The 24938-nt window shown below is 40.4% G+C and overlaps 2 protein-coding genes across 5 annotated transcripts; one reads left to right on the forward strand and one right to left on the reverse strand.

The window, feature by feature from the left end:
* Positions 1 to 2282: 2282 nt before the first annotated feature.
* Positions 2283 to 16673, forward strand: LOC103714374 (sorting nexin 2B). 4 transcript variants are annotated; one of them, XM_026807376.4, is made up of 6 exons: positions 2301 to 3463; positions 5830 to 6039; positions 6184 to 6444; positions 10125 to 10211; positions 15948 to 16027; positions 16455 to 16673. In XM_026807376.4, the coding sequence occupies exons 1-6, from the start codon at positions 2462 to 2464 to the stop codon at positions 16567 to 16569; spliced, it is 1755 nt and encodes a 584-aa protein (XP_026663177.3). In that variant the 5' UTR covers positions 2301 to 2461; the 3' UTR covers positions 16570 to 16673. The 4 variants fall into 4 exon arrangements, with proteins under 4 accessions (XP_038980862.2, XP_038980863.2, XP_026663177.3 ...); XM_039124934.3 differs by lacking the exon at positions 15948 to 16027 and having other exon boundaries at positions 2283 to 3463; XM_039124935.3 differs by lacking the exon at positions 6184 to 6444 and having other exon boundaries at positions 2296 to 3463.
* A 951-nt stretch (positions 16674 to 17624) lies between these two features.
* On the reverse strand, positions 17625 to 20920 carry LOC103714373 (putative leucine-rich repeat receptor-like protein kinase IMK3). Its single transcript, XM_008801589.6, has 2 exons — positions 18839 to 20920; positions 17625 to 18511 (listed from the first exon to the last, which is right to left on the reverse strand). The coding sequence occupies exons 1-2, from the start codon at positions 20781 to 20783 to the stop codon at positions 17847 to 17849; spliced, it is 2610 nt and encodes an 869-aa protein (XP_008799811.5). The 5' UTR covers positions 20784 to 20920; the 3' UTR covers positions 17625 to 17846.
* Positions 20921 to 24938: the final 4018 nt, after the last annotated feature.

Raw genomic sequence — 24938 nt, forward strand, 5'->3', positions numbered from 1 at the left:
TAAGGCAGACCCTGGCATTGTAACTTGCTCCAGCCCCCTGCCCTACAACTCAAGCATACATATTATAGAAAGGATTATGTCTGCGTGTAACCGACACATTAGAAGAAAAACTCGGAATTTTTGACTAAAGAAAAAAAATTCTCGTTCAATGTCTTAGTTTTGCCTAAATAAAGATATAAAGGAATAAAACTTTCATTTCTAGTGATCAGATGGATCGAAATCAGGCTTGGTCCATATACATATTATCCATCCATCTCAAGCATACTGCAGGCCACAACGGCCCATAAAATACAAAGCTGCAGGCGACAACGGCCGCCGACTGGGCCAAGGGCAGCCTGGGTCTCTGTGTACTTCCAGTGCATGCGATTAGGGAGCCTACTCCAGCCTAGTTGAGCAATTAGTTGCTTTGTCTTTGGTCGTTATGTCAAAGGATCGATCAAGATTAGGGCGAGTCTGAAAACATATGTTCGATTTCAGCTCATCTGCGAACTGGACCAAGCTCGTGCAAGCTTTTTATAGATCCAAGCTAAATTTTTATTCATTTTTTCAAACCCAAAATATTCGGGCCTGGATTACTTAATCATCAAGCTTAAAGAAGAGTACGAACGAGCACATTTGCAAACCAAGCTAGATTTGGCCTAAGCAACTCGGTTTGTTTGAAGCCCTATGTATGATAGCACAAACACTTGCTTTATAGAATACAACTTAATTATTCAACATGACAATAAATATCTTCGGCAGGATTAGAATCTTGAGCTATGACTTACCAGACATGCCTCATCTTCTCTAGTTTTGTTACATTTAACTAGTCAATTCAAGCCTTGACCAATATCCAATACTTTACAAAGTCATTTTTTCTTGGTTTTACTTCGAACACACAGAAAACCAAACTAACGACCATGCCACTTGGCAAGCAAATGTAACAAATTGAAGACCTATCAGCTATGGGTTCAATAACTTGACCAAACCTAAACCCTTACCGTCGCCATAAACATGACGTATTCGGATGGCTGTTTCTCTCTCGTGAAAGGGCACCTGGGCACGAGACGTCGGCCGATCCCGTGATGAATGTGAGGTGCTTCGAGGCGGTACGCTCACCGTACAGTGTCCGGATCTTAACCCCATTCATAAACACGCCGTGCCCATGTTAGTCCTCGCCACTGGACTTTCGGGTACTCAGTTCTTTCCGCCAAACACCAAACCGATCCAATAAGTAGACGCCAAGTAATCATAAAACTCGAGACTTCTACAATTGGCTCCTTTCCCTTGGTACATTTGATGCTTGGTGTGGGTTCCTTTTACACCTGAACCGTTCCCGATGACACCCATCTCTACGCAATTACTGAAAAAATCCCGAATCATTTTCATTCTCCCTTTCAACCGAATTATTCTCCAAATCATCTTATATAACAAAACAAAAAATGTTTAATTATTCATGAAGCATATCAAGATTTTCATAATTTATTGGTGAAATATTCAATTAGCAGCGTGGTTGCATTTATCATGTTTATTAATTTCACATCTTTTATATTTTATTTATAAAAACTAAGTAATAAATATTTTATTTTTATTTTTAGCGAACTAAGTTTTAATATAGTGTTAGTACCCTTTTTGTTTATTTGCAAAAAGTTGGAATTTTGATTTTACTAATCTTTCTCAACTCTAAATTGTTGTAAAAAAATATTATGGATGCCAAATTTTTGATTTATCGGACCATAGTTTAGGAGGTACTATGAAGACAAGGATAGCTAGTAATCTGAGTAGTTCAAGCTTAGTTTGAAAAATGTTCATTTTAAACTTGATTTGAATTAAACAAATCAAATTTGATCAAAATTAACTTTAAATCAAGCTAAAAATAAATATAGTTAGATCAAATTTAGCTTTAACAAACTTGAAAATATATACATCCATATTATGTATTTAAATTTACTTTTTGAATCCATCATCACAGAACCACTTTTCGTTCAAGCTTGATTTGATTTATAGTTTAGTTTAGGATGCTTAACCTGGTTGATTAGCTATATATTTTGCTTGGTTGAAATTAAATTCAAATTATGCTTGAAATAGTGGTAAAAGAATCATGGTTGGCCTCATCTTTTTAGCTAGAGCTAGAAATTAAGTTCGAACCAAGTTTGATCAGACCGAAATCGAGGTCTGATCAAACTTGACGCCATTACACCCTTACCGGCGAGCGACACCGTGTACGCACATATAGTTTTTATGCGTACGTTCGTAAAATAGCGTCATGGCACTCCGTTGCCCGTTTGGCTTAGTCTCACAGCCGGTACACATACCACTCGTCGCCTCCTCCTCCGCCCACCACCCACTGCGATCCAAATCTCCGCCCTTTTCCTTCCTGCATCCAAAACCCCCAGCCTCTGTCTCTCTCTCCCCTTCTATTAAATTTTATCCATTCTGAGTTATTAAAAATAAACGAAGAGAGAGAGAGAGGGGAACAAAGATGATGGGCGCCGAGAACCATTACGGGCTCGAACCGCCGCCTCCGCGAGAAGAGATGGAAACCCTAGCCCTCGTCGATGACGACCATCCCTCCACCGACCCCCACCCTCTCGCCGCCGTCCCCGCCACCCTCCACGGCGGCGATCCCCTTCTCTTCCCCCCTCCCTCCCCCCACTCCCCCTCCTCCTCCTCCCCCTCCCCCTCCCCCTCCTCCTCCTTCCTCGACCCCCCCGCCTACGCCGACGTCGTCTTCTCCCCCTTCGACTCCCAGAATGGCACCTCCTCCGGCTCCAACTCCCCCCGCTGCGCCGCTGCTGCCGCGTCTGAGTACGCCAGAATCACCGTCTCCGACCCCCAGAAGGAGCAGGAGACCTCCGGATCCCTCGTTCCCGGCGGCGGCACCTATGTGACCTACCTCATCACCACCAAGATCCGCACCCCCGCCTCCGGTGGCGGCGGCCCGACGGAGTTCCGCGTCCGGCGGCGGTTCCGCGATGTGGTTACGCTTGCTGACCGCCTCGCAGAGTCCTACCGGGGGTTCTTCATCCCGCCCCGGCCCGACAAAAGCGTGGTGGAGAGCCAGGTGATGCAGAAGCACGAGTTCGTCGAGCAGCGGCGCTCCGCCATCGAGAAGTACCTCCGCCGATTGGCGGCGCACCCGGTGATCGGGAAGAGTGATGAGCTGAGGGTTTTCTTGAGGACGCCGGGGAAGCTGCCGCTGTCGGCGAGCACCGACGTGGCCTCGAGGATGCTGGACGGGGCGGTGAGGCTGCCGAAGCAGCTCTTCGGGGAGGGCGGAGGGGGGTATGCTGGTCCGCAGGATGTGGTGCAGCCGGCGAAGGGGGGCAGGGATTTGTTGAGGATATTCAAGGAGCTGAAGCAGTCGGTGGCAAATGATTGGGGAGGGGCGAAGCCAGCGGTGGTGGAGGAGGATAAAGAGTTCTTGGAGAGGAAGGAGAAGGTGCAGGACTTGGAGCAGCAGCTCAGCACTGCGTCCCAGCAGGTATATCGTGATCAGTTGTAGTTATGGTAGGAGCAGTTGCTTTGTTTATTTAGTTTTCTTGTGGTTTGCTTGCTGAAACTGCTTGCCGATAGATAGTTATAGTATGAAAATTTTGGAAACTGGGTTTGCTTGATTGACAGAAGTTAGCTTATTCTCTCATTGATAATAGGATATATGTAATAGGAAAATATAGTGAGAGTATGTTAAATGCTTATTGCAGCTTGTGGAATACTGGAATGCTACGTCCATGGAAGAAATGAACATTCCTTTTCTTCAAAGTGGCCTAACTAATGATTGTGAATGCTTGAAACGCCACGGAAACATTCATTAATTTCCTTCAAGGTGGCTTGACTAATAATGCTGAATGCTCGAAATACCACAGAAATATTCTTTAATCCGTGCATGCACGTTGGATCGCGCGTGTATGAGAGAGAGAGAGAGAGAGCGCAATGAAATACTAATGATTCATCAAACAACCGAGAAACAACACCTAGCCTTCAATGGAGGTACAAGTATTCAATCATTTTGGTTAATGACCAATACCAAGATGAACCGAGATCGCAGTTTATTGCAGCCAAGATGGAATATGGGAAATTAAAATCAACTGAGATATTCTCAGATCTTTGGTTGATGCATCGAAATTGAGCTGTCAAGATCTTGATCGATATAGTAAAACCAAGTTTACTGTTTTGGGGCATCAACTTTGATATTTATTAACTAAAAAAACATTTAGAATGGTAAAAGAGAGACCAAAAAATCTTGGTCAAGATATTGATATTTGTATTGAAGGATAACTCAGGGTATAATGGTTTATATTTGTTGATATAATACGAACTGAGATTTCATACATATATTATTGGTGGCTGCCCAATGCAGAGGCTAAGTGATATCTTGGCCAAGCTGAAAACCTTGCCAGGCTTGCCTTCTAGAGCAAAGACGACATATGTAAATGCTATCTGCTATTTTGGAAGTACAATTACAACGAGTGTACAAAGGCAAGATGGATCATTTTTAATTTTGATTGTTGGCTTGTTCATCAGTCACAAATAAATGATTTCTTTACTTAACACTCCCACTTAAGCTCTATAATGGGAACAAATGATACCTTATTGAAAAGAGATGGACCAGAATGATTTATCCATATTTGGACGCTACAACTTCTTTATATACATATCCAATGCCATGAAAAGAGGAACATATCAGGGAACTGATAGAGAACTGCGACCTCGTAGGTGCTTTATCAATAGAATCTTACATATTCTAACAAAGATTGGGATTTATTTAGTTTCATGGCAAAAAAAGTATTTGGTGGGAGGGGGACTATAAAAAATCTTAATGGGTTAACGTCATGGTCTGCTATACCACCTCGTGCCGCCCCGTACCGGGAGAAAACTGGTATGAAACATACCTTTAAGTCAGTACAAGCACCGTACCGAGGTGTACCGAGGTATACCGCCTCATACACAGGTGTACCGATCTGTACCGAGGCGTATCGGTTCCGTATCGAGACGTACTGAGATAAAAATTGAGAAAATAACTAAAGACATATTTCGGTATAGAGATGTACCGTATTGATAAGGTACCGATATGGTACTCGGTACCAAGATTGTGGACCTTGGCTAATGCTAAGGAAAAAATTGTATTTGTGGCTATAAGGACTATTGGTTGGTCAAGATTATGTAAAAAGTTCTTTTTTGTCATGAAACGAGCTGTGGATAGAATCGACAAGGCTAGCTCGAAGTTTCTTGGAAAGGGGTAGACGGGAACAGAGGTCACAGCCTTGTGAATTTGGTCCATGTATGCCAAACAAAAGAGCAAGGAGGCTGGTCATTTTAAACCTTGAAGATATAAACCTTAACTTGCTTAGTAAGTGATGGTGGAAGATACTGTCTTCCATGGTGCAGAGAGTATTTGGAAGAGAAAATATAAGAGAATTGGGCTATTTCTTCCAAGACCAAGGCGATTTATCACGTTTCTGGAAAGGTTTCTGGTGTAGCTTCCAAGTATGCTATTAAAATGGCATTGGAGAGGGACGTACAATAATTTGGAAGGACTTTGAGGCTGGTGAGGCTTTGTCAGCAACCCAATTTCCACCAATATTTTAGATTTCCTGGGCTGAGAACACCATTATCTGCCATCATTGAGTCGATTACATTGAATACTGAGGTTCAGCAAAGCTGTGGGAGGGAACGCTGATCTTGAACCTGATAGTCTGGTTCAGCTTTCGAGTAGCGTAGGAGTTAATTTTCTTGAATTGTGAACATGTTTATGATTCAGAATTACACTCCATTAGCAGAGATTTACCTGTCATATTTTGACTTCATTGTAAGTGATTTTCTCATGTAATTTTCTTTTCTTGGGTGCAGGCTGAAGCACTTGTCAAAGCGCAACAGGATATTGGAGAAACATTGGGTGAGTTGGGATTGGCATTCATTAAACTCGCAAAATTTGAAACTGAGGAGGCAACACATGATTCACAAAGAATACGAGCTGCTGATATTAAATGTTTAGCAACTGCTGCTGTGAAAGCAAGCCGATTTTATCGAGAATCAAATGCACAGACAGTCAAACATCTGGTATTTTGGACTTGTCCCACAGTGTCAAAATTTGATCTTAGTCCAGTGTTTTTATGTTTGTCATGGTGGCTTTGCAATATATATATATAAAACTAATTTTTTCATTTATTTGTATGCATATAGCTGATATCATGCTTTTGGCAGGATACCCTCCATGAATATTTAGGGCTGATGCTATCTGTTCACAGTGCATTCTCAGATCGTTCCAGTGCTTTGTTAACTGTACAAACACTTTTGTCAGATTTGTCTTCCTTGCATGCAAGGGCAGAAAAACTTGAAGCTGCATCCTCAAAGATATTTGGTGGTGACAAGTCTAGAATTCGTAAACTAGAAGATTTGAAAGAAACAATAAGAATCACAGAAGATGCTAAAAGCTGTGCAATTAGAGGGTATGAGCGGATTAAGGTACTGTATGCTGCTAGGCTTCTGCAGTCAATTATTTCTGCTAAGTTCTTCTAGCTGTTGATCACCAAGTATTTGATGTTTGCGACAATATTTATCGATGATCAGCCATATTCTAATGGATTACTGTAACATTCAGTAAAGAAACTTGAAATGTGAAAACTCATTGGTGTACTGGATGGGCATGCTTGAAGGAGAAAACTGGAATATGGTTAGCATAAATGTCTATATTTTAACAAATAGAAAGAGTTTTTTGGAAGAACATAGTAAGATAATAACAGACGACTTAGCATGAAATTAGTTATGGATGCACAAACTGAATTATCAATATTTTATGCATAATTATCAAGGAAGGCCGAACCGGACTGAACTGGTTGGATCAGCGGACCTTGGTAATTATGAACAAAATCAAGTTCGCATAAATCATAGTCGCATTCTTTTCAAGTGCCACGACTTTCCATGTAGGGCTGTTAATCACAAGGTCTGGTTGGGTCACCAAGAGAACAAAGCATGAGTATTTACAAATTACAACACGTTCCTGAACCAAAATGAGGCTTGACAAAAGAGGCCTTCGGTGAGCCCAAGCTCATTGACAACCTTATTTCCATAATCATAATCATGACTAATATGCTTTGTCATAACTAATTGAGCCATGCTTTTGATCTCCTTTTTCTTGTTTGTTCATGTCATGGGCTTTCTTGTAACTTCTATTTATATAATTTCATGTTTCTTCTCTTTCTTGACCGTTCAATATCAACTGGTGTTGCTATTTATATCTGTTCCTAATTGTAACTTTGTTGCACTTTTCATGGTTCTATCCTCTGTTGTTTTCATCTCTTCGAATCAGTCATTCAGAACAGTAGTCTTCTTGGTTTTACTGCACATCCAATTTAGTAATCTGATTTATCAGATGCTCAATAACACAAATGACAATCTCAACTCTCAAGGCTAGATGAATAAGGTAGAGAGTTGACATTACAACCAATCATAGAAAGAAGCTCAAACTATAAAATGAATCTTAAATTGTTAAATTTGTAAAACTTGCAGTAACATGAAGGTCAATCCTTAATAAAAAGGAATGTTAAATAAGGGTTTACAAAGACAATTTCCAGATATTTTAAAGCATAAGCTGATGGGTATTCATCTTACATGCATTGACCTTTTTTTTTTTTTTCCAACATTCTGATCTATCCAATATTTTAACTCCTATTGTTTCCTTATAATTTTCTTAAGTCTTCAACACATGAAATAAACAGATCATGTGCCGAAAGAGCTCTTCATATCATTTATCTTGTGTTAAAACCTTTTCTTTTATTTCTCCTCTCTTTTAAATATCATATTTAAGATAATTAATTGCTGTTTAGCCTTCTATTTTATCCATTAATGTATTCTATCAATTTGTATTTAATGAATTTTGATTTAATTTACTAATTTTAAGACACTTATCCTCCAAAGTTTTCCTCCATAAGTCTAGTTTAATGGTTTAAGGTTGTCCTACTATGCAGCCCCTTATCATCTGATGGCAACGCATGGCAGCACTTCCTTTTGAATATCAGCAGTAGTTTCTTTTTTGAGAAAAGAATGCCAATAGTATTGTCCTAAATCACTTGTGCAATCTTATTAACATATTCTTAGTTTAAAAGGCTCCCTTTCCTAATAGAGTTCAGGCTATTCAATTTAATCCAAAGACTTCATAGATGAAAAACCATATGAGCTCTTTATTGGTATTTCATGTATTAGTTTTTTTTTCCTGTGTGCAATGAGATGTATAAGTTCTAGGTTTTCCTTAGGATGCAACTACTGCACCTGCATAGTCTTTTTAATTTTTTTTAATTTTTAAGGAGGAGGTTGGCATGCCAAAGCTGCTCCAATTAACCTAATGAAAGAAGATCATACATGTAAAATATTGAACAGCAATAAATTCTTACAGCTTTATATGTACTGTTTTGAACTTGTTTTGGTACTACTCCACAATTGTGAAGCTATACCTTTTCAAACATTTTCAATTTTTGTAGACTTGTAGGACGTTCTTGATTCCTATATTCAATATTTGACACTGTTCATGACTGTGGTCACTTTGAAAATGTTTGTGCAGTTGGTTTTTCTTGTATTGCAACCTTCTGATCTGTTGAGTATGTGCTCAGTGCTATAATTTAATTAGTGCTAGGAAATACTGGGTTCCATATTGCAAGGGGCTGAGCTGTTCCTTTCAGGCAGGACAATGCTTTATGAAAACATTAATTGTGCAACTGTAGGCTTTTAATCAGGGTTCTGAGGTCATTTCAGAAGGACCCAAGTACTTGCTAATGGAAGTGTGGCACATTATCGATAAAGTTGTATCCTGTCTAAAAGGAGTCAGATGAATTGCTACCATCCAAATTTGTAGGGACCTTGATTTTACAGTACATATTTACTTCTTAAGTTCCATTCCTAGTGTTACCATGAAAATTAAACATTATAGAATCTTGCTTATTCTTCATGACATTCATGACTTGCATGGAAGGCGGCACCTCCCCAAACTATTCGGTTCGGGACGTACTCAGGAAGAGAGCAGGAGAGGGAGAAGGAAATAGAAGGAAGATATAAGAGAGAGAGAGAGGGAGGGAGAGGGAGAGGAATGGAGGGAGAAAGAGAGGGAGAGGGAGGGGGGATAACGAGACAGGGGCTCTGGTTCTTTTTTTTTGATTTTTTTAAAGTGAAGTCGGTAGTGATTGCCGAATTCACTTAAAAAAATAAAAAAAAAGGAGCCGAAGCTCTTGTTTCGCTTCGGGAGTGACTGCCGACCTCTCCCTCTCTCCCTCTCTCTCTCCCTCCCCCTCTCTTTCCTTCTCTCTCCCCCCTTCCCTCTTCGCCCCCTTTTTGTCGGTACACCGTAAGTCACGGTATGTACCAAACCATAACCCGAGCAACTGGTACGAGTTCTGGTACCAGTTCGTCCAACCTTGGTGACTTGACATTAAGTAGAGTGACTTGTAACTCCATTACTAGACTTAGTTATGGTTATTGTTGATATGCAAACCCATTGAAGTTTTATTATTATTATTATTATTATTTTAAAACAATTATATAGCAATCAAAGGAACCACATCCTTGTCTTTTCAGTAGTCCCATAATCACATATAGTGTAGGAAACTCTGACAGGTGTCACAGGTCATATATGATGATTATGATGATCTGAAATCAATTCTTATAGCAGCGTCACCATATTATCTTTACAAAATTAAAACAAAAAATAAAAGCTTATACTTATATTGCACATGAAGCATGGACTGCTAGATATGTAATTACTTGGTCATAAATATTTAAGTCTTACCTTTTTCATGGAACTTAGTAGTATGATTATTAGGCTGATTATTTATATATTTTTTCTAACCAATTCAATAATTGCTGGCTGCCATACTTCATGTTTTCTTTACCAAATGAAATAATTTTTGGAAGTGACAAAGCAATCTCTCTCTTTCTCTCTCTCTGGTTCTTTCTCGTTTAAATTCACCTTGTCATTTTATCAGCAAATTTAGTACATGGATGGAAATATTTAGATAGAGTCATTCTACTTTGTATTTTGCATCGTTATGGAAAAAAATGGCAATGGACTGCTGGATATTATGGAAACTACATAATAAACCACTCCTTTTTTTTCCAGTTATTTAAACATATCTTCTTTGGTTATAACAATAATGCAGGAAAACAACAAGACTGAACTGGAGAGGCTAGACAGAGAAAGACGTGATGATTTTGTAGCTATGCTCAGGGGGTTTGTAGTTAATCAGGTATTATTTAGTCCATTTAATGCTCTATGATGTGCTATTTTGTTCTATAAAAGGCTTATATTTTTCCCTTCCAATGAAGCATGCCGAGTTGTCTTTTAAGCTTGATTGTGATTGGCATGTGCTTGTACTTTGGTAGATTCGAATTAATTTTTTAAACAGACATTGATGTATGAAAATAAGATTAGATAGGGGAACAATTCACCAACTTGTGCTAATTGGATCGGACATGCCTGCAGAGGTAATTAGAAGCAAGTTTTCAAGTACTGGTATGTACTTGTACAGATACCTGTCTGGTATGAGTGTACCTAGTGCCAGTATGATAGGCAGTCTCACACATAGTGCTGGTACCAGGGTTTTGTACTGAATACCAGTCTCTACCTGTTTGGCACAGTATAACTGGCATGGGCAAATATAATTTCAAGACTCAAAACCTTGATTTGAAGGCTTTAAAAAATTACAATATTAGGCATTTCTAGCTTGCTTTGGAAAGATTTTTGGCACGGAGAGGTCCATTTGCGATATTGTTAACTATGCCATTGGGTCTTCAAGGGGTTATCATCAATCTCAACATTTCCAGAAAGAAGTCTTGGTACAATCATTGCTCTGAAGAATGTGGGAATTCATTGGAATATGGAGAGATTTTGAATTTTTTATGTAATCACGGCATCAGTCCCAAGAAGATTCTGCAAGATGCTAGAGCTTTTTGAATGATCTTCTCGTGGGCATACGAACCATATTTGTCTTTTAAAAAGAAATTTGAAATACATTTCTCAACGTACAACGTTCTTTGATGTAGGTCAGGCTGAGGACTCCTACTTCTCATGTTGAGGAAATAGGAATCGGGGAAGAATGTTTTGTACCTTCTTAAGGAGGTTTGGGTAAACATGCTATAGAATCTAAAGATAAGCGACCCAATACCAAGATATTCAGGAGGGCTCCAGTAAACAAAAATAACTCATTATAGATGAAATAATATCTGAAGCTTTAATGCCTATGTCCTATTCTGTTTGCTCATTGATTTTGAAGAAAAGCCTAATATTCAATTTTTGGTATTGAGGCCTTCTGATTTGAAGGTTCCGTTGTGTTTGTGGGATCTTGTATATTATAAGTTATTTTATCTTGAACATGTAAATTTTTTTAATGGTAGAATATGATTTTGTTGTACCTTTCTGTTTGGAGCAGACTATCATGGAATCTAGCTTTATTGAAAGCAGAAGATTGTGGCTGAAAGGGATTTTCTGAGGATATGGTAAAGGTGGCAATCTTTAATCTAGGATTGCAAAAGCATAACAAATAGTGACTTTGTTTCTCAAGTAACGAGTAGTTAGAATAGTAATAGAAGAAATATACTGGGAAATATATAATTTGCTAATAAGGAAGTGGGCAAGGAAGGGCGAAACTACAACTTTATGTTTACAAATACTCATTCATAGGAATGATTTTAGAAGTGAAAGTTTAAAACTGTCTTTTAGTTGTATTAGAGGCACAATTGCATATAAGGCATTTTGGATGAGGTGGTGGATAGCTTTATTACAGGGTTACTTTTCGTGTCAAGGCCAATCACTTATCTGAACTGTAAATAACTCTAGCAAACAAATTTTTTGTTTTCTAGTGTACATGGTTAGGAAAATATGGCCTTCAGAGGGATATTTTGATTTTTGATGAATTTTTGCATTCCTTTTTTTCTTTTATTTTTCGATGAATGTAGCATTAATATTCACTAAACAAGATCTAGGGTTTATAACAAGGTTGTCATCTTGGTTGAGATTTCAACCCAGATATTGGTCTGTATCTAGGGCACTGACCTGTTTGTGAAATAGGGGCCTGTATTTACTCAGCCAGTGCAAATACATTGGCTGGTCCAAGACAAATATATTGGCCAGGATCTTTATTGAATGCTTACTGCCCTAATATGGTCTTTTAATTAGGTTTAGTGAGCCCTGATCGGGAGGGGGATCAAAATTTCTCAAGGGCTATCGAAGGGGAGGGTGTGAGGCAAGGAGGGCTTTTGCAAAGGTTGGCAAGTCATTGTACTTGGACCATGAGAGGAACATCGCAGCTGCAAAGAGAGCAATAAGAGGAAGCACCATCTTCCAAGAGGGTGGTTAAGGTCTTGTAGTTGTTGTTGGTGATGTTAACCAAAGGTGTGAATCAGCCATACCCTTGCAAGGAGAGGGCTGATGGCAAAAGGGATCTATGGTGGAAGGTGCCTGCAATTATGATGGAAGTTGATGATATGTCATGGCCAAGCAAGAAGAGGAGCTGACGGTGAGATGGATCCGTGTAAAGCCTTAGCTACCGTTATGGAAGGATCTACTGTGTTTGAGCTGGTGGTGGAGCTCAGAGAAGAAGGGAAGAGAAGGGTGAGAGAGGATTGGACAATTTATCTATTTTATTTGCCTTTGACCATTATTGAATTATGTGTATTAAAGAAGGCTGTTTGATTTTCCTACATCTTGGTCCTCGAATATTGGCCACGATGTCCTCCAACCTCAACACACTTAGAAAAAAACTCTTCAATCAAGGCCAAGGTTAACAAATGTGCTGCTTTATCTCAGCTCAGAGAAGAGGTGAATGGTGAGAGAGGAGCAGATAGTCATATGGTATTCTATCTTCTACTCACCATTATTTACTTTCATGTATTAAAGAATATTGTTCGATTTTCCTACATCTCAGTCCTCTAATATTGGCCGTGAAGTCCTCTAATTTCTTATGTCAAAAAAAAAAATGCTCAATCTTCCATCAAGGCTGAGGTTAACCAATGTCCTGCTTTATCTTGGTATTCCTACCCCACTGAGATGACTGAGATATTGGAATTTTCAAACCTTGATTTACAATGAGATGTTATGTTTTCTGCAACTTAATTAGTTGGATGAGATAGGCATTTGACAATACATTTGTTGATATGAAAAGCCTTGATTTGGAAAGAGTACTTGGTGGCTAATAAAGCTGACCCCAAAATATTGGAAAAAGGCTTGATGCTTATGATTGTGATTATGATTATGACTTGGTGGCTCCTAAAACCTTGGCACGCACAAAAGATTTTCATTTTTCCTTACAGTGACTATGCAACTACTTGAGGAATATTAAATCTGTAACGAGACATAGCAATAAATTTGCTACCAAAGATTAACTTGGCAATTTCTGTGCTGCTGAGTGATAATGTCCAGAGTTGGAGAATTGGATTTGACAAAATATCAGGTTGCAGCAACATAATCCTTCAAATGCCTTTAGTAAAGGTTGAGCATTTATAAAATTGTTGTGGTAGCCACCCTTGACACCTTTGTGGATGGTCCAGGAGGTTGCCTAGTGTTGTTAGTGGTCAGCTTAAACCACCCAAGTAAACTATAAAAATAGTTGCTCGCAAGTAGATTGTTCAGTTTGATTTATATGTTGCTAAAAAGGAAATTTTTAATAGGAAAATTGAGCAAGAGAAACAACAAGAAGAGAAGAAGAAAAAAGAAAACAAATAAAAGAAAAGATACTAAAGAACTTTGATTCAAATGTGCAGTTGGTCGGTAATAATATTCACAGCCTGTAGGTGATAAGATAGAATTTAATGCACCCAAAAATATCCATGCAAGAATATACTTGAGAATTCTTTGGAATGCAATCAATGACTCCTTTTTGGTGTATTGCATGTAATGTAAAGGAAATTTTTGATAGTAGAGATGGTTGATAATAAGAAAGTAACATCCTGATGTTATGCTTCTTAAATTTGCTGGGTCATGCTCGAAATTGAGCTCGAGTTGGACTTGCTTGACTAGTGAATGAGTGGAACTCACGCAAGCTTTTCGAGCTAGGAAACAACAAGAACGAGCAAGCACGAGCTGGAAATGGTCTCAACTCCAATAGTTTGAAATTTATTTTAATATGTAATATTGTACATCCTATATATAAATATAATATAATATAAAGATATCCTTTTAATAAGATAATATTATACATCCTATATATAAATATAATATCATATAATATATTCTTTTAATAAAATATTATGTTTATGGATTTTATGTTGAAGAGGTTTTGATCCGTTAGACCTTAATCTAATGTCTGAACTATTTGCTTATTACATAGCTATTGGATTGAAATTCGATGGTTGGTTTTTATAGTGTAGCAATAGTATGTAACATGAGAACCATGGTTCGTCGTACCGGCCCAAACCGAGCGGTATGGAACGTATCGTACCATACCGGTTTGGTATCGATACCTTGTACAGGTGGCATACCAATACTCAGTATGACCAAAAAAATTTCGTACCGTACCATACAGACATTGTGCTAGTGTGGCACCAGTACGCGGTCCGGTACCGAGACGACGAACTGTGATGAGAACCAAGAAGTCCTCTACCAAGGTTTTCATCTCTGTCGAAATCTTATTTTGTATCAATATCGGGCACCTCCTGATAGTATATATAAAACTGCTGCCCTGTTATCTCGGCCAATATAAATCGATAAAATCCGAGATATCAACCGATACAATATATTCATATCATCTGATTTTTTTTGTTTGCTTTTTTTACTTGAATATTTTTTAATTAATAGTTCTTAGAATTAATGCTTAAATATGGTTCTTAATTTTGGATTTATTATTATATTGATCAAGATTTCAATATCTCAGTCCAAAATTATCAGCCGAGATCTCCAAAAATTTTGGTTCCCTTCAATTTTTCCTAGATACTATATTGGTTGAGATAAGGCGATAAACTAGGATCTCGGTTTATCACAATCTCAGCTACTCACTGAGATAATTGGTATGTTGAGATTTAAAAACTTTGGCTTCCACTCCCACCACCTTTCTCAATCCCTTTTTCTTCTCCCACTAACTAGGTGTCCGCCACCTCCACTATTGGTCTCCACCATCCTCTCCCGAGTCCAGATTCCTCATCCACCTTTCACTCCCACCATGACTTTCTCGGGAACCTGTGGCTTCTTCAGCAGTCATCTCTTTCTCCACACCCGCCTCCATCCAATCCTGCCATGCCAATACTCACCATTGCGAATGGGATTTTGAGTTAGGTTGAGGGGTTTGATTTGAAGGAGGAGGAGGTGGTGGTGGTGGTTCATGAGGAGGGCATGTTACTGGGTGGACCCTCCTCACTCTCAAGTGGCACTGCTGCGATTTGCTGGCCCCCTCTTCCATCCTTGTTTCTATTTCCTCTTCACTAGTCCCTATGCTCCCACCATCTGATCATGAGCCTAGACAAGCTGGATGAGCTCGAGTTCAGATTGATTTTAGTTTCAGAGCTGAAGCTAGCCGAGCTTGAGCTGGCTCAACATTTAGACCAAGCTAGAGCTGGGCTCTCTTAGCTCGACTAGATCTTGAGGCATGCTTGAGCTCGGCTCATAAACAGTGAGCTTGAAACCCACTGTTTATAGCCTCGATCTGAGTTGAGCTGAGTCCAGCTCGCTTGTGCTAATCTCTTTTCCACCTCTAGTGGTTACCTGTAATGATCTCATGTAAGCATGGAGTACCTCAGTCACCTTCACTGGGGTATGGTACTATGCTTGTTGATGTGCCCTCCTAAGAATTCAGTCTCCTTTTAGAAAACAATGGAACCAGAAGGTAGGAAAAGAAGATGCTCCATGCTTACCATAGTATTAGATATGTTCTTTCTGGGCTTTGGTATAAACTAAACAGTCGCATTATCAGAAGATTGAAAGTGATGTTTATAGAATGTAATTTCCATTGAAGTAAAAAATATTAGATGCTTAATATTTTAGAACCAAATTGCAGGTGATAAGGTCTTCTTGCCTGGAATATGATGATTTGCTGTCCTGCTCGCATGCTGTCCTACCTAACTTTAATATTTTGGGGTTAGTGAAATGTCTTGTAATCTGCCACTGGAGCCTGCATGATTGTAAGAATGTTATATTTCACATCCTGTCACTTTGCACCAATTTTTAGCTTATGATGTTCGTAGAAATTGAAATGAAACGACTTGCATGTTCTAATTCGAGAAAATCAAGTAATTAGTCCTTGTGGAAATAAGGGATCCAGGAGCATCATATAACACCAGCCAAAGCAATGGAGCATCAGAAATACTTCTGCATAAATTGTCAGTTGTCAATTTGCTATCCCATGGGAACCACCCATTTGCCAGTAGTTTAGGTCTCTCTTTAGATCATAGACAAACTTACTGATTTAGTTTTGCTCACGAGTTAAACTGTTATCATTTGTCAGTCATTTTCTGCCCTGCTCAATGCCAGCTGATGAATAAAATTCGTTTTGTTGTATGTGCAGGTTGGGTATGCAGAGAAGATTGCCAATGTGTGGGCTAAGGAAGCAGAAGAAACTAGCAGATATGCAAAGGAGAGCAATTAAATTCAGAATATATGTAAAAATTTCAGGTTTTTAGCCTTCCACGACCCCCGCCCCGCCCCCCTATACATGCTTGTGCATTAAATTGTAGGAACCAAAGACTCAATAATAAACATAATTCAGTGGAGTTTCTTGATGCAATTTATTACGTCTTTTTTTGCACTTCAGTTAACACAATTTTGAGTCTCTAATTATGGCCCGTTGTATTAAATTGCTTTATAGTTCCCAAGATTGGAAGTGATTTTTATTGCTGTAGCTTGCAATATTTGCAGCGGGGGGCCTGCATTTGTTGACTTTTCAGTATCATCTCATGGTGGTAGATATCTACTCTATGTGGATGCTTTATCCTCTCAGATCTTGTAGTATTTGATCCTGCACGGTCTGTGAGTGGATGCTCTTTGCTCCTGCCCTTGTTTGTCCAGGGGAACAAGTATATGATAATAAAGTCTGCGAGAAAGATGGTGAAAAGACGCCATTCGCTCTCTATTCTGCACAGTGTCTAAAGAACATGGAGGTCTCGTTCATGATTCCATTCAGCATGTGGAAGATCCTTCTTGGTCTAATTGCCGCAGCTAGGATCTGCAGCTTGCTTGCATTTGCGAAAAACTCCCCAAGTCGGCAGAGAAGGCAGCAGAAGAAACAGAGAGCTTAATTGTCTCTCACCAACACAGCCTATTGTGAAGAGTGATGAGCAAAAGATCTGAAAAGAAATAAATTGAGAGAGATACAAAGTACACAGACAAAAGCTGGGGCGAGCAAGCCGCTCGATATTATCTTCGTGGAGACCGTCTTAAAGTTTGCAATATGCCTTATTTTCAGACATCATGGCATGGAGGGAGGAAGACTTTTTTGTCTTTTGATTTTGATCAATAAGGAATGGCTTAGATGAACAACTTTCTTTGTAAAACGGGAAGGCTTCAGATACCGAAGGCACCACATGCCTGGATTAGCTGAGATAAGCTTCAACGACTATAACTCATATTGGATAAATTTAAGTTGCATTGGATTAATTAGTGTGTGGGCATCATAAGCTTCTGTCACGGCACCAGAATATAATCACCAAATTATCATCAAAATCACATAGAACACAACTTAAACACAATTTTCCTTTAATTTAATCATCTCCTATCTGAACATACATATGCTCCTGCATAAAGAAAGCTAGATAAATAACAAATGAGAATTACTAAAAATCATAACGTGACAAATAATTCTATTTACAGACCACAAAGATCAACCTAGATATTTCTTAATCATCAAAACTCAAATGAATAAAAGAATACTCAAGGCTCTACTGGATTCTCTCATTATCGATTAATCATTGCTTGTCGGCGCGGCGGCGGCGGCGGCGGCGGCGGCGGCGGCGGCGGCAGCAGAACCACCTTCATCGGTGGAGCCTGCCGAACCATCAGCCATATCAGGCTTGATCTCCTCCAGTTGCTGCAGGACTTGCTGAGCCTCAGGCCGGGCCACCGGCGAGGGATCCACACAATGCAGGGCTAACTTTAAGGTGTTGAGCAATTCATCCCCCATCATCCCTGTTGCATCTCTAATCAGCTCCAGGTCGAACACCTCATTAGTCCATTCCTCCTTCACTATAGAAGCTACCCACTGAGGCAACTCCATGCCATTCATCGACTCCCCTGGTGATTTACCTGTTAGGAGCTCGAGTATGATCACACCAAGGCTATAAATGTCTGTCCTTGTGCTGGCCTTCTTGAGCTTCGAGAGCTCCGGCGCGCGATAGCCAAGCGCACCGGCGGTGGCAATCACATTGGAGTTGGCAGCTGTGGTCATGAGGCGGGAGAGGCCATAGTCAGCAATTTTAGCGTTGTTATTCTCATCTAATAGAATATTGCCGCTGGTCAGGTTTCCATGGATCATATTCATGTCATTGTGAAGGTAGCATAGGCCCCGAGTCACTCCCTTCGCTATGTTCATCCTTGTAGGCCAGTCTATAGGGGTGTCTGGTCCGCGAGCTGCGTCGAGGAGCACAAGATGAAGACCGATTAGTTATTTCATCAAGAACAAAATTTCAGTTCCACAGCATCTTTAAGAAGTCCAAAATCTAAAATCAAAGAGCTTAGAGAACAATTGGATCTCCATGGAATGCACTGCAGTTAATTAAGAAGCGCCATTGCTGAAAATATCTAGACTTGCCTAAACAGGATAAATAGGCGAACATAAACATAGGTTGGGCTTGGTTATCTTGGCATGAAGTTAAAGAAGCTAAATGAAAATAGAGACATTAATTTCAGCCAATGACAAAGGAAAATGCTACAAGCAAAATTCAATAGAGAGCATACCATGTAAAAATGCTGCAAGGCTCCCCTTGGGCATGAAATCAAAGACAAGCAGTTTCTCCCCTTTGGGTCCCAAGTAATAAGCCTGAAGTGCCAATAGATTTGGATGTCGGATCTTCCCGAGAACACTAACTTCTGTCTCAAACTCCCTCTGGCTCTTTGTGATCTTCTCTCTGAGTCTCTTCACTGCAACTTGGTTCCCATCCTCCAATGTCGCCTTGTACACAGTCCCGTAGGTGCTCTTCCCCATGATCTCCGCCGTCGCGCACAGAAGATCATCGGCTGTGAATGCCAATGGCCCGTCGAAGTGGACCAGCTTCCCTCCAGTGTCCCCACCTGACTCTACTTCCGTTCCTGCAGCGGCCGCCGGCTTCTCGCCTCTCGCGGCAGCCCCGGCAGCTTTGCTCTTCTGACTCAAAGTAGTCCTTTTCCTGATCAAACAGCAGAGCAGAACACAGCAGAGTAAAAGTAGAAGTGCAAGCAGTCCTCCAGCAGCTACGAGAATAATGTCCTTAGTGCTCAGTTTTCGCCGGCCGGTTTTTGGGGGACTGACCGCAGGTGCAAGGTTTGGAGAAGGAGAAGAAGGACAGGGGACTGACACACTATAACCACAAAGCTGAATGTTTCCTCTGAAAGAGCTGGAATTGAACTTCTCTGAGAGAAGAAGAGGAACCGGACCTGACAGGTTATTGTTCGAAACATTGAAGGAAGCGAGCTTGGCGAGATGGTCCAAGGAGGCAGGGATTTCTCCAGTGAGATTGTTATCAGACAGGTCCAACTGTGATAGGCGAGAAATATTCCCGAGTGTTGCCGGGATCTCGCCATGGAATCGATTCCTGTTTAGTGATAGAACTGAGAGATTCCTGAGCCCATCGATGGTTTCCGGGATCCGGCTTTGAATGTGGTTTCCCTCAAGTTCTAACCGGACTAACGACGACAAGTTGGACAAAGAAGCAGGGAAGCTACCACCAATGGAATTGCCGGAGATATCGAAGGTTTGGAGCATGGGAAGCCTCCCGATCTCTTCAGGTATGCTTCCACGGAGTTGGTTGTTATTAATTGAAATCTCTTTCAGCATTGGTAGCCTACCGAGGGAGGATGGAATGTTTCCAGTAATGGAGTTATGACCAAGATTCAGAGTCTCAAGCTGATAGATTTCATTTCTATTTCTTGTCGCACCCCAGGTGTCATGAATGGAACCAGACAGGTTATTGTGCTGAAGTGAGAGAAAAGTAAGAGAAGGGGAGCGAGTGATTCCGAGCGGGATGACGCCGGAGAGGCTGTTATAGCTAAGGTTGAGCCTATAGAGCTTAGTGGAATTGGCAATTGAGGAGGGAATGCTTCCTATGAGAGAGTTGTTGCTAAGATCGAGGGTCTGAAGCATGATGCAGTTACCGATAGACGGCGGGATGGCACCCGAGAACAGATTGTTGAATAGGTGGAGGCCTCTGAGATCGGGAAGGAACTGGATGCTCGAAGGGATCTGGCCTCCGATGGAGTTGTCGTGGAGGCTGAGCTTCCGCAAGGCGGTGAGTTGGCCGATCTTCTCGGTGATGCGCCCACCGAGCCCCCGCCATGGGAGCTGAATCGCAATGACCTTCCCCTTGGCGCACTTGATCCCCGCCCACGCGCCGGCGCAGGCCCCGAGGCCGGTGTCGTTCCAGCTCCTGAGGAATCCCCTGGGATCATCCAATGCATGCTTGAAAGCTTGCAGGCCTTGGTAGTCCGACTGGGCTATGATGAAGCCGTCCCATGCCTGACTCGACTCTGAGCTAACGAGCAGCATCAAGAGCAGAGAGCACAGGGATGCCGAGAGCCGGTCTCTGACTCCAAAATGCCAGAAGGTGCATCTAATGGAGCTCTTTTTCTTCGATTTCTTCGATAGAAGCTGCGAGAGATTGGAAGGATACTCGCTGAGTCCATCAGGGAACTGATGGGATTCCTCCATGGCAATGGCGAAGGTTGGGCAGCACCGTGAAGGGAGAAGAGAGAGTTGGGAGAGGAGTTTGTAAGGGTGAAGATAGATTGAGATCTTTGGAAACGAGCCGGGTCTTATTTTGGAGGGGATAAGAACTGGATCGCGAGGACTTTAGAGACCTAACGGCTAGTTTTTCTCTCGTTTATAAACAGGGGACTGGGCTGGTGTTGGAAAAATTTGCGAGTCTTTCCAAGAGCCGAGCTAACGGCTAGTTTTCCAACGGGTCCCAGCTCCCGGTCCCCGTCGTTGATGAGATCCGACATAAGTACGGCTCTGACTTAGTTCTTGAATTACGCAAGCATGACGAAGGGGCATTAAAATTTAGATTCCATTTAACTTCTCTTTTTTGGCTCCGGTTCGTACGAGGAAAAATCCCTGCTATTTTTCACTTTTTTTTTTTTTTAAAAAAAACTACTTTCTTGGTGATGTGTTTCTGGTCCCAACACTGCGATTCGTCTAAAGATGCGAGCTTTTGTTGATGCATGGGCTCGATGAGGGTCTTCTGTTGATCCGACGGCGGAGTTTTCATTTCAACATTTGACCGTTTCGGGGGACGTGCGATGTGTGGGCCAACTTGTAGGAGATCTTTCGAAGTTGGAGCAGGTTTTGGTCGACGCTGCCTGCGGTTGGTGTAGATTCTTGGATATTACCAAGATTCCGTTGCCGTTGTTTTTTTTTTAACCGCCTCCCGAGTGAAAACCACAGTTCAGCTCCGATGCATCCTTCCTTGGAGGAGCCTGGGATGGATCCCACGAAATTTCTTTAGGGCACCGGCCATGGGGCGCAGCAGTATGTGATGGCTTTAGAATGACGATTCCAATAGTCCATGGACCACTAAATGGGGATGTATTTCAGAGGAAACCGTTATCTTTGTCATCTACTTCATTTCCTCCTGCGTGTCTAGAAATGGTTCCTTACAAATGTTCTAGCAACTTAACCTTGGTCTAGTGTTGCATTTTAGAAGGAATCCTATATAAGTTGCTGGCTGGTAGGAGGCTGGTGGTGGCATGAACTCTTTGCTAGAAAAGGTGCTCCACTTTAACGAGTGGAGACATGCAACTAATAAAAGGTGTAAATTAACTATGGAGATAAATGATAGTTGTTGCTGTCATATTTAGATCGAGGTAGGAGCACAGCTCGGATGACCCTTAGGTTGGTTAGAGATGGGTTGAGCAAGTTGGTTGAGGCATTAGACGCTAGAGTTCTCCATTGGGTGGCCTACAAGAAGTCTACTTGTTGGAGAATTTTCGAGTGGGATCCTCTGATGCCTAAATCAGAATAACGAGACAACAATATGAAAGGAAGAGATTTGAGTCTTTGTGAGAAAGGTAGCATATTGCATGCCTTAGATTCTTCTGATTGTTCCTCTTATATAGGAGAGCTAACGTTGTTACCTGGGCTGATGTGACGTGCAATAATGCCAAGCAACGGTTGGTGGTACAGCTGCAAAGTGCGGGTAAGTCCATGTGGGCAAAGTGCGATGTGGTTTGACGCAGGATGTGAAGTTGCCATGATCATGGACTAATAGAGTTGTCGGTTGTTGAGGATGTCGGCCCTTATCGACGCGTGCCGATTGTTTTCCGCGACCGGCAACTTTTTGGTCAGAGCCAAAGTCGTTCACCGAACCAAAGCCGTTCATTTTGGTTTATGTTCGTGGATAGAAAGATTGGTTAGGCCCGAGAGTGAGGTATCCAGTATTTTCTTCATCAGCAAATGTAGCTAAAAATGCCCATTATTGCTGCCGGCTTGGGTTTGAATCCTGCCCTTACCGTAATGAATGAAAGTGCAGCTGTACAAAAAATTGAAATATTTAAAATTAGAAGAGCAAGTGGGGACTTGTGTAGGTCGGTTCAAGCCGAGTCACTTTCATCTCAATGTGATGCGGTAGCAGAGTTCGACGCAAAATGAGCAATGCCCAGGGACCAACATCAGATATAATTACACACTATCATTTCGATAATTTTATCTAATTTTATAAATTACAGTTTTTTTAAATATAATATAAGTACCGATAAAAACATATTTTATTTATATATTTTGCTAGAAAAGCATTTCATATTATGAAGATTGCACTTCTTGCACTTGTTCCGAGAGCATCAAATTCTTGGCCTAGAATTCTTTTAAACACTTCACCGCACCTACGTAATTGCCCCCTTAACTTTCTTGGCGCATGCTAGCTTTTGTAACTTCCGAACCGAGTTCATGATTGTTCATCTTTCTTTGCGAGGAAAAGGACCAATTTGGTCGTCCGCTTTTGGAGCCCGTCTAAGATATAGCTTTACTTGCCCGTCTTTCACCTAGAGCTCGTTTGGTTCGTGGAAAAAAAAAGAAAGATAAGTGTGGTCAACGAAAAAGTAACGAAATATTTTTTGTTTGATTGGAGCTTTCAAAGAAGAGAGATAAAAAAGTTATATTTCCATAAGAATATGATTCCCACATTTCATGAAAAAAATCTTTTTCATGATAAACATGGGAAAGTTACTTTCTCATGAGTCAGAAATTACTCCATTTTATTTTTTTTTCCAAAAAGGCCCTTCAACATTAAAAAGACATTAAAGACCTAATTTTTATTAAGGATATAATATGAATTACAAATAACTTTTTTAGAAAAGTGGATGATCAACCAAATATAAGTACTCTGAAAATCTGTCACTTTTTTGTGGTCAACCAAACATGCCAAAATTACTTTTTCAAGCATGCTCTTCTTAGGAATCTGCTTTTCAGAAATCATATTTTTAGAAAAAAAAATGCTTTCTACATACCAAATAAACCCCTATTGTTGCTTATGAGCTACCGAACCATGCGAACATTGAGTAAATGAGCCGGCTTCAAACCTATCTGCAGAAGGCCAGGCTACAAACATGGCAGGACAAGCATTACAACTGTGTCCGCAGGTGAAATGAATCCGGTGGAGCCAATGAAGAGTCCTGTTACAGAAATCTTTGCAGTCTCACATCTTCGTTTCGTCGCTTTAACAAAGATTGATATGGAGATGCGTTTGGGTGCAAGCGTGGACGCATGCCATGGCTCTTATCATCTTCGATCAAATCGAGTTCTTTCTTGACCCCCTTTTGGGGTCGGTGCTAGTGCTTCTAGGTACCAAAATGAACCACCACACTTCCTAATGTCGTCCATAGTGCGAGGCCAAGTTGCACCATTAGATGAGATGTCATTTCAGGCAGACAGTCACTAGCCAGATATTCCCTACCCGTGAGCAATCAATCATTCAGTCCTCAAAACGATAAGAGGGGACTTTTATTTTCATATTTTTCTCTTATGCTCATCTTAAAAAATAAAAAAAAGACAAATAAAAATAAAACTTTTTCAACCAATACAATCCATCAATTCTATAACTTTTTTAAAAAAAATATCAAGCACCAATAAACGCCATGCATGAAGAAACACCATTATATTTTTTCTTTCTTTCTCTTTCTCATCAAGTAATACACACTCATTGGCTTTCTGATACATACTGTAATTTTTTTTTATATACACTTAATAACTATGCAATACATTCTTTTAGGTAAATCGATACACAATTTATAGAATATAGTTTTCATCGGTACAATAAGATATCACTAGTTAATACATGTCTAGCAATATAGTCATCCAACATTCAAATACACATCTTTAGGTAAATTAATATATAATTTTTATAATATTGTACTCACCAATATATACTACATGGTTAAATGGTACACACTCGTCGGCTTTCTGATACATACTGTAAGCTTTTTTGATACATACCCAGCAACAACCTGATACATATCTTTTAGGTAAATTGATACATAGTTTTTGGAACATGGTATTTACTAGTATACACTGCACTGTTAGATGATATAAATCTAGCAAAATAGTCATCCAATATTTCAATACACATTTTTAGGTAAATCGATACACGGTTTCAAGGAAGGGACAAAGAGACTGGGAGGAGAAGGAAGACTTCACGGATGAGAGAAACAGTTCATAGGAAAGGAAAGAAGAAGAGGCTTGACAAGAAAAAAAGAGGATGTAGATATTTTTTTTTTGTGTGTGTGGATGGTCTCTCTTGATGTATGAATTTTTTTTCTTTTTTGTTTTTTTATTTTTATTTAATTTTTGAGTTTTTTTTGTTTAGGATTGTTG

Source organism: Phoenix dactylifera, chromosome 8 (genome assembly GCF_051530095.1).
Source record: "Phoenix dactylifera cultivar Ajwa chromosome 8, Ajwa_hap1_PhDact_Kaust_v1.1, whole genome shotgun sequence".
In the NCBI taxonomy this organism is placed as follows: domain Eukaryota; kingdom Viridiplantae; phylum Streptophyta; class Magnoliopsida; order Arecales; family Arecaceae; genus Phoenix; species Phoenix dactylifera.

Coding starts and splice junctions, on each gene's coding strand:
- LOC103714373 (XM_008801589.6), bottom strand. CDS start 20,783: ATGGAGGAATCCCATCAGTTCCCTGATGGACTCAGCGAGTATCCTTCC. Junction 18,512..18,838: donor CCTTGCAGCATTTTTACATG/GTATGCTCTCTA, acceptor TCCTCGACGCAG/CTCGCGGACCAGACACCCCT.
- LOC103714374 (XM_026807376.4), top strand. CDS start 2,462: ATGATGGGCGCCGAGAACCATTACGGGCTCGAACCGCCGCCTCCGCGA. Junction 3,464..5,829: donor TCAGCACTGCGTCCCAGCAG/GTATATCGTGAT, acceptor TCTTGGGTGCAG/GCTGAAGCACTTGTCAAAGC. Junction 6,445..10,124: donor GAGGGTATGAGCGGATTAAG/GTACTGTATGCT, acceptor ACAATAATGCAG/GAAAACAACAAGACTGAACT.